This window comes from Schistocerca nitens, chromosome 4, assembly GCF_023898315.1.
Source record: "Schistocerca nitens isolate TAMUIC-IGC-003100 chromosome 4, iqSchNite1.1, whole genome shotgun sequence".
NCBI lineage: Eukaryota > Metazoa > Arthropoda > Insecta > Orthoptera > Acrididae > Schistocerca > Schistocerca nitens.
Window position 1 is genome coordinate 191,446,524 of NC_064617.1, and position 12,835 is coordinate 191,459,358.

General features: G+C 36.4%; 1 protein-coding gene across 2 annotated transcripts in view; it reads right to left on the reverse strand.

The window, feature by feature from the left end:
- Positions 1-12,835, reverse strand: part of LOC126251334 (transcriptional regulator ATRX homolog) — a 500,398-nt gene that overhangs the window by 395,779 nt on the left and 91,784 nt on the right. For both annotated transcript variants that reach the window (XM_049951680.1, XM_049951678.1), the window contains exons 6-7: positions 10,688-10,833; positions 9,746-9,818 (exon numbers count right to left, since the gene is read on the reverse strand). In XM_049951680.1, the coding sequence (XP_049807637.1) occupies positions 9,746-9,818; positions 10,688-10,833 (219 nt within the window). The remainder of the gene's footprint in view (positions 1-9,745; positions 9,819-10,687; positions 10,834-12,835) is intronic.

Here is a 12,835-nt window from a genome sequence, read left to right on the forward strand (position 1 = left end):
GCTCCAAGTGACTTTTTCCTCTTCCCCCGAATCAAGACAGGCCTAAAAGGGAAGCAATTTGACTCCATTGGTGCCATCCAGCAGCCTTCGACGAGAGCCCTTGACAGCATGACGCCTGAGGCCTTCCAGAAGGGCTACAAACAGTGGAACACACGCTGGCAGTGCTGCGTTGATGCTGAAGGATCCTATTTTGAAGAATTTTTAGTCCGCTGCACTTAAATGTCCAATAAATTTCTAGTTCTGAGTTAAGTCTTGAAACTTTTGAATCACATCCTGTGTGTTCATGTAAGTTTGCCTTTGAATGCACCTGTTTATTTAATTGAAGCAGCCAACATATTTCTGCTGAGGAACAATTTTCGAACAGGGCTTCATATAAAACTATAGTCTGTACATTATAATTCTTAGTAATCCCATTTCAAATAATATCTTTGGTTTAGACTCATAAAATGCTTTTGAATTCTCAATCACCGAACAAACCTATGTGGTATCTTACACAACTCTGGCTTTGAATGGTTTGTGTGATCAATTTTCTGAGCTTTTTTCACCTGGATTAAGTTAGGGTATGTCGTCTCAAGTACAGATCAAATTACAGTCATCGTAATGAGCTGATGTCATGGTATGAAAGGGCAAATGAATTTTTAATATCGGGGAGCTACCACTGCTTTTCCACAGCCATCGTGCAATGTCCATGTTGAAGGCTCTTGCTAGGCATTACACACTGGCTGGGGATTACAGCTGAAATCATCAAGGAATGTCCTAACATGGCAAGAAGTGTGTCTATGACCCACACACAGCACACCATATTTTTATCAAAATATAAGAAATACAAGGCTGCAAAACTTCACGACTCACATATTTAAGGTGGTAAGATAGCATAAGGACCAATTTTAAGAGCTGCCAGTATTCTGTTTTTGAGCCCACATAAGATGATCGACTATGAGAGACTCCAGCGCAGCAGAACTCCCTCATGGGCAGCAACACTGTTCTATCTTCTATCCCCTGTTGCTGCAGCTAGGGTGAATACCCTCATGAGGTTATGCATCACAGCAATCGCATTACTTTGCATTGCGTCTAGACCTATAGCTTGTTGCTTCAAATTAATTTTTGCTGTACATGGATGAAATTTATATTTTCAGATAGCTACTTAAACCTAACTAACCTAAGGACATCACACACATCCATGCCCAAGGCAGGATTCGAACCTGCGACCGTAGCAGCAGCACGATTCCGGACTGAAGCACCTAGAACCGCTTGGCCACAACGGCCGGCTTTTCAGATAGCAATGTTAGTCCAGCCATTCCCAAAATTAAAGGACTGTTGCTTGGTATTACTAGGGATAGGAAAATTTTGAGTAAATGGTAACACAACAAATAATGCAGAACTGGTGAGTTTCACACAATGTTACAAAATCTGGCACTTTCCTCATTTTCGTAGTAATATGTTTAAGATGTGAGAGTTCATTTTAGTGGGTACTGGTCTCTTCAGTTTAAGTTTCAGCACAGTACTGATAAGCTCAAGTTATCACTTTTGTAGGCAAAATACAGATAAATCATTACAGATTTACTTTGGTAGTAAAGATTGCATAAATGATGATTAAGCATGTGATTCTCTCATATTACAAAAACCAGCTATTGGACACTTTTTAATTAACTCCCTAATTACAATGTACAATAAAATGTTACAAAATGAATTTCTATAAATGCATGTTATAATATCAATTATACAACAGAAACTAAAAATGAAAATTATTGGCACTGCTGCTGCATCAAGAGTTTTTGGTGGGAGAGATTGTTGTACTACATTTGTAGTGAGGCTAGCAGTACAAAATGTGGCAGAGTACGCAGAGCTGCAAGACATAGTACACATTAATGCCGTCTTCAAATGTTGTGTGTAGATTAAATTGTGAATAAATAGAAGAATTACTTAATCAGATGTTGAAACTGATTTATGCAGAATAGCAAAAAATCCAGGCAATTAATGAATGCTTATAATCGACAATCATAGAAAACACCATCCAATAATGTAAGTACAATATATATTTCATTTGCATATACTGCAACAAACTTGTTATGTGGAGAAAATTGCTATCTCACTAAAAATCTGTATAAATTCAGTAGTAGACTACAAAGAGGCCGAAAGAATTACAAAAAGTGAAGTTGACCAATGTTCGTATATAAATTTTCCATATGCATGTGGAATTTTTAAGTTTTCCGTTAAATGAATAAATTACCTACCCACAGAAATATTTTTAGAGTATCAAATATTGGAAATTTGACCAGATATATTGACTGAACATTGTTTGGACTCCTTGTTTGGGGGTGCATTGTCTACCAGTTCACACGAAATCAAAAAGATACTTTTTTGTCAGAGGAAAGTGATGGAGATGTATTTTGAGTTGTCAAAAGTAAATGGGATCTCAACAATGAAAGCACAAAGTTATTCTATATCTATTGCATGTAAGGAACCAGTTTGATGAAGACTGTAAACTGTTTAAAATTGATTGAAAATAACCTAATGGTACTGTGGTAATTGGATGGTAGTGATTCATTTGGAGTGCTTGGGCCTGGTGAGAAAATTCGCAAATTTGACCTATCAAATAAATTTAAGAAAAGAGTTAATGAAGTGCGTGAAACTATAATATGTTTGTTACTATCAAAAAGTTGCACAGTTTTAATTTGACAATTGATTTAAGTGAGAGACTGGGACTCAAACCAAGTAGCACTGTTCCTCATTTTCATTGTCTGAACTTATCTTTTTTTCATCATCTTTCCTGTTCATCTGTCAAAGTTATTTCTATCTAATAAGTTTCCTTTAATTTATGTCTATGGTCACAAACTTCTTGTTAACAGATTACTGGTTCCGGTCTATAATGACCGTCATCAGATCTGCAGCAAAAATGGGAAAACATAAATACACTCACAGATTGTCTGCAGCTTAAAAACAATACATAGACCATAATTAAAAGTACTACTGACAAATATATGCATTTGTGAGCTTTAAGGATGAAGAGGCATACCTGTTTTATAAAAAACAAAGTCTCAATGTACTGCAGCCATAGCCATAGCACATTTGACTATGCCACTATGGCTGCAGTGCATTAGGACTTTGTTTTTTATAAAACAGGTATGCCTCTTCATCTTTAAAGCGCACAAATGCATATATTTGTCAGTAGTACTTTTCATTATGGTCTATGTATTGTTTTTCAGCTGTAGACAATCTGTGAGTGCATTTATGTTTTCCCAATTTTGCTGCACATCTGATGATGGTCATTATAGACCGAAACCGGTTATCTGTTAACAAAAAGTTTGTGACCATAGACGTAAATTAAAAAAAACTTATTGTAAATATGGGTCACTGCTTTATTCGCGACAATGTCGCAGCTTGTTATTTCTATCCATTCCTTTCATCCTTTGTCTGATTGGTAGTTGTGGTAAGGAAATAAATTTTTATCATTTGGAGGTGACCTCATATTATTGAGATCTGAATACATTTTTGCTTATCGCATGAAACTTTTTTCCAGTTTCTGGAACTGAAAATACATTATGTTTTCTTAGCCATTATGTTTCTAGTTCAGTTGACATAATATTTGTACTATGATTCTGTTTTGGAGTAGATTGGCACTAAATCATGCTAACAATAACGCTGTGCTGGAAAAAATGGTATGTATGTCAAATTAGTTATTGGGAAAATGTGAAGTCAGATTTCTTGTTTCTACAGTCAGTGGTTAAAGATCAGCCATACTGAAGAACAGAAGTGTTGTTGATCTTTGTGTTGGAGATAATGAGCTACACGAGATAACGTATGTCATGTAGAAGAGTTTTCACTAATTATCTCATGCATCCTTTAATTGTTAACCACTGGAAGAAGAAGAAGAAGAAGAAGAAGAATGTTTTGTGTAAAGTCAGATCACATAATGTTTTGAATATCTTGAGGGGGAAGCAGTGAGGTACGCTCTTACCATAATCTTGATGAAGTAGTACTGATAAAAATTCACTAGTGATAAAATTGAAATACAGATATGTACTATGTTCATGATGGTGCACTTATGTAATTGAGTTGAAGTGTTGAGGATTATGATGATGTCATGCTTTAAAGCACTAGCAGTAGCCATGTTTTCAGGCTGAACTATGGGAATTCAGGTCTGCCTATTATGCAAACAACTGTTTATAAATGCCCAAACATTTCAGCATCTTTGTGCACTCATCAGTGGGTGTTTTTATTGAGTTGTGTAAAATGCAAACATTTTTAGGTAATAATTATTCTAACAAAATTAGGCTTACAAACAGTTTATGTCTGTTCAGGTTATTACCTTATTTTTCTACATCACTGGGTTCTATAGGAGCCTTTTTACATTACTGTATACCAGTAGCTAGCTTACCACATGCAACTAAATGATGTTATTGTGAGGTGTGAGGTTGGTTACTGACCTAATGAATCTATCTATGAACATAAATTTGTTGCAAGAATATATTTTGCAACTATAGCTTGTAGTTACTTACAGTTATTTTCGAAGCATCAGTCCTCATCTGCATGCTGCTCTGTAATGGAAATACATATAGATATCCAACACCTATTTCTGAGGAACTCCATTTGTAAGTCATACTTTTTCAACATTTTGTTGCTGTTTGTCTAGTGCTCGCTGATGTTTTCATATCAGTTTCACACCAAATTTGAACTTTGTTTACTTTCTCTCTGCTTGTTTCTGTATGTGGAATAATCTTTCTGTTTAAATTTGTGGTATAGGGTGTGGCTGGATTTTAGTATTTATAAATCTGTTTCTACTTTAGTAGGATGGTGGTTCTGGGCTATTAATTGGTCAGCAAATGTACTATGGGAGCTGTTACCTTTTAGAGGTCTGAGGGGCTCTGAATATCTCATTTTAAAGTTTCCACATGTTTTCCCTATGAAGACTAACTGAAAAGAGTTGCATGGAAGTTTGTATATGCATGATTTGTTGAATCAATAAGTGATTACTCATTATTGTTAAGCGAGTATAAGTGTTTTGTTTTATGTGTGGATTCTTGCTCTGTTGTGTCGTTTGTGCAGTCATCGTCTATTGTTCAGTTCTTATGTGTTCTTGTGCAAGGTCTTGTATGCATATGGCATGTTATTGCCTTGTGATTTTACGTAATTTTTAGTCTAGTTTCTTTATTACATACATCTCATGAAGATTCTGCACAGTTACCTGTTTTACTGTGTTTAACTTCTGTGTGCAGTGCAGTTTGTTCATCAGGGTTTGGTTCACCTTCGAAGCATACCGTATTTACTCGAATCTAAGACGCACTTTTTTTCTCTCCCCTTGAATTTCGAGTCTCAAATTTCAGGTGCGGCTTAGATTCGAGTGCAGCTTAGATTCGAGTAAATACGGTAATTGGAAGCTTGTTCATTTGTGTGTCAATGGAAAGTTAGATTGATTGTGAACGGTGGTGCTTGCAGTTGAGACTTGTAAAATCGTGTGTAATGGTTTGTACTGACTGAGTCACGTGGGAATGTACTTACACAGAAATATAAGTAATTTACATGATAACTGCAAATTTGGTCACTGACAAGACGAAATATAATGTGGTATCTGTAGATTTGTAGGTTTTGTGAATGAGAATCAGTACTAATGCGTGGATTAAACAGACAACTTAATAATAATTAAAAGTGGAATTATGGATGAATGGTGATTAACTAAAGAGTAACAATGAAGTAATGTTGTTGTTGTCTGCTTTGTCCACTGTTATTTATAGTACACAACTAGGCCTTCACAGGGTGCTACATGTCACACCAGTCTCTATTGTGACACCACAAAGTTCTGATCAGTTGTCACACAGATAGAGCACGTAACAGGTACCTTATTATGCTTCCGCCACAAGAGTTAAAAATGGTCCACTACATATGGCAACAGTTGTAGTCCACTACATATGGTGACAGTTATATTTGCTGCCACAAAGGATGATGACACCAAAGACTACTTGCTGCATCCGCCAAATAGTTCACAGATGCAATATTCTTCTGCTGTACGCATATAAAAGTGGCCGCACAGCTTCACTCAGCCAGATGTCACAGCTGTACCATATCATCAGTCGCCGAACAGTTACCCCACAGCTGCCACAGTCATAGCCCAGCAACTAAGAATGAGTGCCAGAGGTTGAAAATACCGCTACAGTTGTAAAGTTCTTTTCAGGCTCTTATAAGCCCATCTTCAGGTGTCGTAGCTTAGTGCTGTAGCCCACGAGTGCTGTGGTGGACGTGTACAAGGCGCAGTGTGCTACCTACAAGCGCTCGTCATGTACGCCATGGAACTTGCTTCAGCTTATGTCTTTCAGAGCTGTGTTGAATTCTCGCAATATCATATCTCTCATCTCGTGAGCTTTTACTTCCACTTCTTTCTCCACAATATTACCTTCAAGTTTGTTTTGCTTATATACAATTTCTACATACTCCTTCCTTTCCCCCTTGGTACTGGCTTGCCATCTAAGCCTTTATTATTTACATTGTTGCTTCTCATTTCTTCAAAGGCCTCTAATTTTCCAATACGCTGCATCTGTCTTTCTCATAGTCAAACCTGATTCTATAGCCTTGCATTTCTCGTCTTGCCATTCTTGCTTTGCCAGTTTGCACCTCCTGTAAATCTCAATTTTTAGACTTCTGTATTCCCTTCTGTTTGCTTCATTTGCTGGAATTTTATACCTCCTTTTGTCAATTAAATTCAGCATCTCCAGAGTTATTCATGGATTTGTACTTGACCTTGTCTTTTTAGCTATGTGACCCTCTGTTGCCTTTCCTATTTCATCTACCAAAGTTACCCACTTTTTTCCTATTGTGTTCCTTACCCTTGTTTTAGTTCAACATTGCCTAATGCTCCCTCTGACAGTCTCAACAGCCTCTGCTTCCTTCAATTTATACATGTCGCACCAACTTAATTTCCAACATATCTGCAGTTTTGTCACTTTTAGTCTGCAGTTCATAAACAATATGTCATGATCAAAGTCCACATCTGCCCCTTGAATGCCTTACAGTTTACAATCTGATTTTGAAATCTCTGTCTTATCCTATCATTATATAATCGGTCTGAAACCAGGTCTCTTCCATGTATACAAGCTTCTTTCACGCTTCTTAAATCGAGTATTAGCATTATTACATTATGCTTTGTGGAAAATTCCACCAGCTATCTTCCTCTTTCATTCCTTTTTCCCAGTCAATATTCTACTATTTTTCTTTCTCCTACTATCGAATTCCATTCCCCATCAAAATTACATTTTCTTCTCCCTTAATTATGTGAATAATTTCTTTTATCTTGTCACACACAGTGTGAATCTCTTCTTCATCTGTGAAGCTTGTGGGCATGTATTGAATTTACTCAACTAGAAGATGAGGTTTTATCCCTAATTCATCATTCGAAAACTATGTAGCCACCTCATATTTGCGTATTAAACTACTGCTGCTCAGGTTGATGGTTTTACATTGTTTAAAATATTGATGTAGGTGTTGTCTTATATTTGGAGATGAAGCTTGAGTTACTGAGGTCATGTGCAGATTTATTTAGAAGAATTTGGAAGGGTGGGTAGGGCAAATAATACTTGCACTTGAACAGATGTGATATTTCACGATAAACCAAAGTGCTCAAACAATCACGTGACATTTGTCTCGCGTGGTGCTAGCGCAGGGGATATGTGAGAAACTATGAACTAGCCATCCTGTCAATCTACTGCTCTGCTTAAAATTGAACAATTTTGTGAAACACAGAAAGACAAAGAATTTAACGCTATCACCTTAGAAACTCTTGTTGTATTTGAACAGGTTTACAGTAAAAATTCTCATATATGTATGGATATTGTATACAAACACTTTTGGCGTTGTTTAAGGAAAGTTAACACTGAAAGACAAACATGTTGTCCTTCAGAAAACATTACTTTATTCTGAGTGCACGTCAATATTTTATTTTATAAAGAGAAATGTAATGATTTACCAAGTGGGTTGCAACTGTGAAATTCTGTTGCTGTTCACGTATTAGAATACTGGGTAGAAATGTTGCCACCTTTTTATCAGCTTTGGAATAACATGGTTACATTCAGATGAAACAAAAAACAAAAATTAATCCCGACTCAAATGTCTACAAAACAAAATAGGTAAATCATATTAAACTGACCATAATTGTTATCATGAAGGTAAATTAAAGCAGCAAGACACATCATGGAAATAGTACCAACAGATGTCACTAGATAGCAGGACGAGAGAAAGTTCGAGAATTTCACTGAATCGCAATTGCAAGCTTACACTTATGTATTGGTGGTGGTGGTTGTTGTTGTTGTTGTTGTTGTTGTTGTTGTTACATATGACATGCGACCTAGAAGATACTACAGTCTGTGTTTCACGGTTGCTCAAGCACAGCATTACAGAAGAGTTGGAGAGGGAACAGTGTTACCAGCTTGTCTGAGAACTAGGATGACTGTGGGGAGGAGAGTAGTAAGTGGGCAGCACATTACATTGTGCCGCCAACCACGGAAATCTATACCATGTACTTTGGATTTTTATGACCATCTACCACATGTAAACTGCAGTGTAACTGAATCCCTTTGAATCGACATTAAAATTAGATAAATACACAACAATGGTATACATTTCTGCACGAGATGGAAGAAGTCCTGCAACAATGTTGTCAACACTCACCATGAGGAGCGAAAGGGAATGTGTCACCTGTGGGGTCTATGCAGCAAATGAGAGAGCAGCACGCAGATGATATACTTGGAAGCAAGAAATACTCTAATATTCTCATGTCAGTATAGAAGTGAAATCCGATATGTATTCAAGGTGGGGAAACACACACACACACACACACAAAACGAAGATATAACTTTAACAGCTGTGCTGTTAGGATGATGTTGCCAATTAAAAATAGTTATACAACAGACAACAGAGTTAGTATGCAGAAAAGGTGGTGAAGATAAAAATTAATGTAAACCATTTCTTTTTGTCTATATTATTTCTTGTTGTATTATCAAAATGTAGACAATCAATAAATGACTAAGTTTAAAACAGGTATAATGCTAATGTTTTAGGCAGATACTTAATGGCAATAAAACAGTCTATAGTCAGAATATGTTAAAAATGGATTTTTCTGAAGGAGCCTCTTTTTAAAAAAAAAGGGGGGGGGGGTCGTCTTCTATTAAGGGTCATCTTATACTTTGGTAAAAACAGTAAGGTAAACTTCTAGTACTGTCACAAGTGTTGGCTTCATGTCTATCTTAGCTACAATAATGCGCTGTTCATACAACCTCACCTTCACTGTTATTTTCTTATTCTGTACTGGACCTACTCCTGCGTTACCCCTATTTGCTCTTCTAATTATAACCATGTACTCACCTGACAAAGTCCCGTTCTGTCTGCCAAAACACTTCAATAATTCCCACTATATCTAACTTCAACCTATCCATTTCTTTTTTCAAATTCTCTAGCCCACCAACATAATTAAGAAATGTAACATTCCACATGTCTACTTTGCAAAGTCAGTTTTGTTTTTCCTGATGAAGAAATTATCCTAAATAGTTCTTGCAGTTCCTGCCTGGAGATCCAAACGGTGGACTATTTTTCCCAAGAAAGTGCCATCATCATCATTTAAACACAGGGTAGAGCTGCAATCCCCTCGGGAAAAGTAACAGGTGTCATTTCCCCTTGCTTTCAACAGTTCGCAGTACTTGCATATATATTTGACTGTATTGTGAGAAAAGAAAATTGTTAGAAGTTTAGCTGCTATACCCACCCTTCTTGGTACATGATTCATCCGCCTTTCCTTCAATTTCTCTAAAGCTCTCTGATTTTTCAGTCTCTGCTCCCTAGTTGAATAAAGAAGAAAACTGAATTAAATAAAGCCATACCTAACTTTCGAAAAGACCACACACAAGAATACACACATGTCAACACAACACATCAATACTTTATGATAAAGCGTATTTTGTAGTTTTTTCATGCATCATGATAAACAAAGGTAAATTATAAAAGTTTATTTGCAAACGTTATTTTAAATAAATACTCCTGTTCAAAGAATCATATTGTTGACATGTTAAGGCACAAGAACACAATATTTGAATTCTGCAATGAGATAACATTTAACACAAGTTTAATGATAAACCAGTCAGCAAACGGTTACCAGAAATATTTATTCTATTGCAGGATCTTTATCTTTATCATGTCCACTATGTATGTCAGCTTTGTAAACACACCAGCATCAAGTCCTCGATAACCATTTCTATTGGTACATACGTATGAAGAAATGTTTCTTAGTATGTACAGTGTCTCTCAAGGTAAAATGTCGTCCATTATCTAATAATATGAAACAAGGTGATGAAGGTTCAAATGCCTATCAATGACAGTGAGGTCATCATAGATAGAACACAAGATGGAAGGTGAAAAAATAGGTATGGAAAGTGGTCTTACCCCTTGGAAAAAAAAGAACATCTGAAAATTAATCTTAAGAAGTTTAGAGTAAGCACGGAAAACATAAATCTGGACAGAAAGATTGTATTTGAACCACTGTCCTTTTTAATATGAGTCCAGTGTCTTACCACTGCACCACAAAAACTGCTTTTCAAAGGAGGTTCAATCTACTTTTAAAATAATATTGAAGTCACACTTACGATTGATATGACTATATGATAAAACATTTCTTGCCTAATAAGCTGCAGGACAAAATCTGGGCACTTACCTACGTACTTGTTCTGAATATTTCTTTGATGCCCAACAAATTGCTCTGAGATCCCACAAAGGCTTTCCATAACAAACAAAACACTTCCAGTCCTCTGATTCTATATCCTTAAGAATCGATCGCTTCAAATTGCGCTTGATACATGCCTGGAATATAGAATGTTTGTAACGTACAGAATATGCACTGAATTAATTGTTCTTACAGCCTTATACTTACATACATATGAACAGCACATTGATTCACACATGTATTGAATCTACATCACATACACTCTGAAAAGACTGATACATAATATATGTAATATAAACATGGTCGGTAAAGGATCCTGTGACTACTGTAAGACAGAGTCACAGGTCGCCCAAAAGTTTTACATACAATATATCTAAGACTTATTAATTGACATAAACCCACCTAATGAAAGATGTAACCCTCCAAAATATGTAGTCAAAATATGGCATGTGGTGCAGGAACTTCTTTATTTTAAAGAAAAATGTCATAAAAGTGACAATATTAGAGATATCAATTTAATCTTCTTTTCTTTACAAAGAGGTAGGTTTAAAGCTATATTTCATTAGGTTTTGATAATGATATCTTGAAGGTGATCTTTCTGCTTAATACATTTGGAGAGTTCAAATCAGAAGTTTCAGTCCACTTTGTCCAGCATTTCTCTGTCTATATAGAAGCACAAATATTGTTCCACAGCTCACCTGCAGTCTGTGGACAATTGGTATATACCAAGGATTAAAGACAGCCCCATAAGAAAAAGTTGCAGGGAGCAAAATCTGGTGAGCATGATGCCCATTAACATTTACCATCAAAGAGATGACACAGTGGGGGAAGTGTCTGTGCAAGAGTGTCATTGACTTTGACATTGTGTGAGGTATCGTGCTGTCTTGTTGGAACCAGATATCCCCGCATCCTTTTCTTCCAGTTCGGGAAGAAAAAACTCTTCAATCATCTGGACATAAGGCCCAGAAGTGACTGTAACTGCCCTTTCATTCTCTTTGAAAAACCATGGGCCACTAATGACAATTTTGGATAACACACCCGAAACAGTCACTGGGGATTCGCAGCACTCAAGTATCGCATGTTTTGTTTACTCACACATCCTACCCAATGAAAATTTGCCTCGTCAGTGAAGAACACAAGGGCATTGTGAAGCAGGCTTTTGATTAAGGCTTCACATGCATTTTTTTCATGGAACAAAATTGCATGGATTAAGTGTGTGCACCATTGCCAGTTTTTATAGATGAAATTTCAAGTCTTCATGAAGAAATTGTCTCACTGCACAATCAGAAATTGCAAGAGCAGCTGCACATTTGCCTGCTGATCGCTTGGGGGAGTTTAAACTGGCCAGCCTTACTTTCTTGACATTTTTGGCAACCTGGTGATTCTTGAATGTTCTGGTTTCTTTTCCCGCACACTGTCAGTATACATAAACATGTCCACCCACATAACAATCAATTTTTTATCAGGGAGATGACATGCAGGCACAATATTGAACTATTACATGAAGGCATGCAGGATTGCAATGACCGAATGGCCTTTGGAAAAAGCAAGCTGCCCCCTTCCAAATGCACTCAATCCCATACAACAATGAGTAATGATCACTGTGCGGTGTGCATTTCAAATAAGGATGTTCCCTGCCACGCCCTGTAATAATACGTTGTGATTGGTTACAATAATTTGTACTTTCAATGGAAATCACTCAAACATTTTTTCAGCAGCTCTAGGAGACTTTTTATATCCTTGAAATAGAAAAAATGAAGAAGGAATGCATGTTAATGGAACACACCTGAACCACATCTATTTTTCTGATAATGCTGTAAAATTCTTCTCTAGAGCAGGTGAATGTCAACAACAAATGAAAGAACTTTATAGTCTGCATTTGAAAGAGGGCCTGAAAATCTATTTTAATAAGACTAAAGTCATAAATAATAAATACAATGGAGAAGAAACTTCTACAAATTAACAGTGAAGTCATATAACTAGTTAACACAGTTTTTGTGATTAGGGCAATTAAAGACAATGACTAGACAGGCAGGTAGGTAAAGAAATAAACAGAAAAGTAAAAATGACATGAAATGTTTCTGGTGAGCTATACAGATTTTCCAAAATAAAGAGTACAATGCACCGCAAACATCAAAC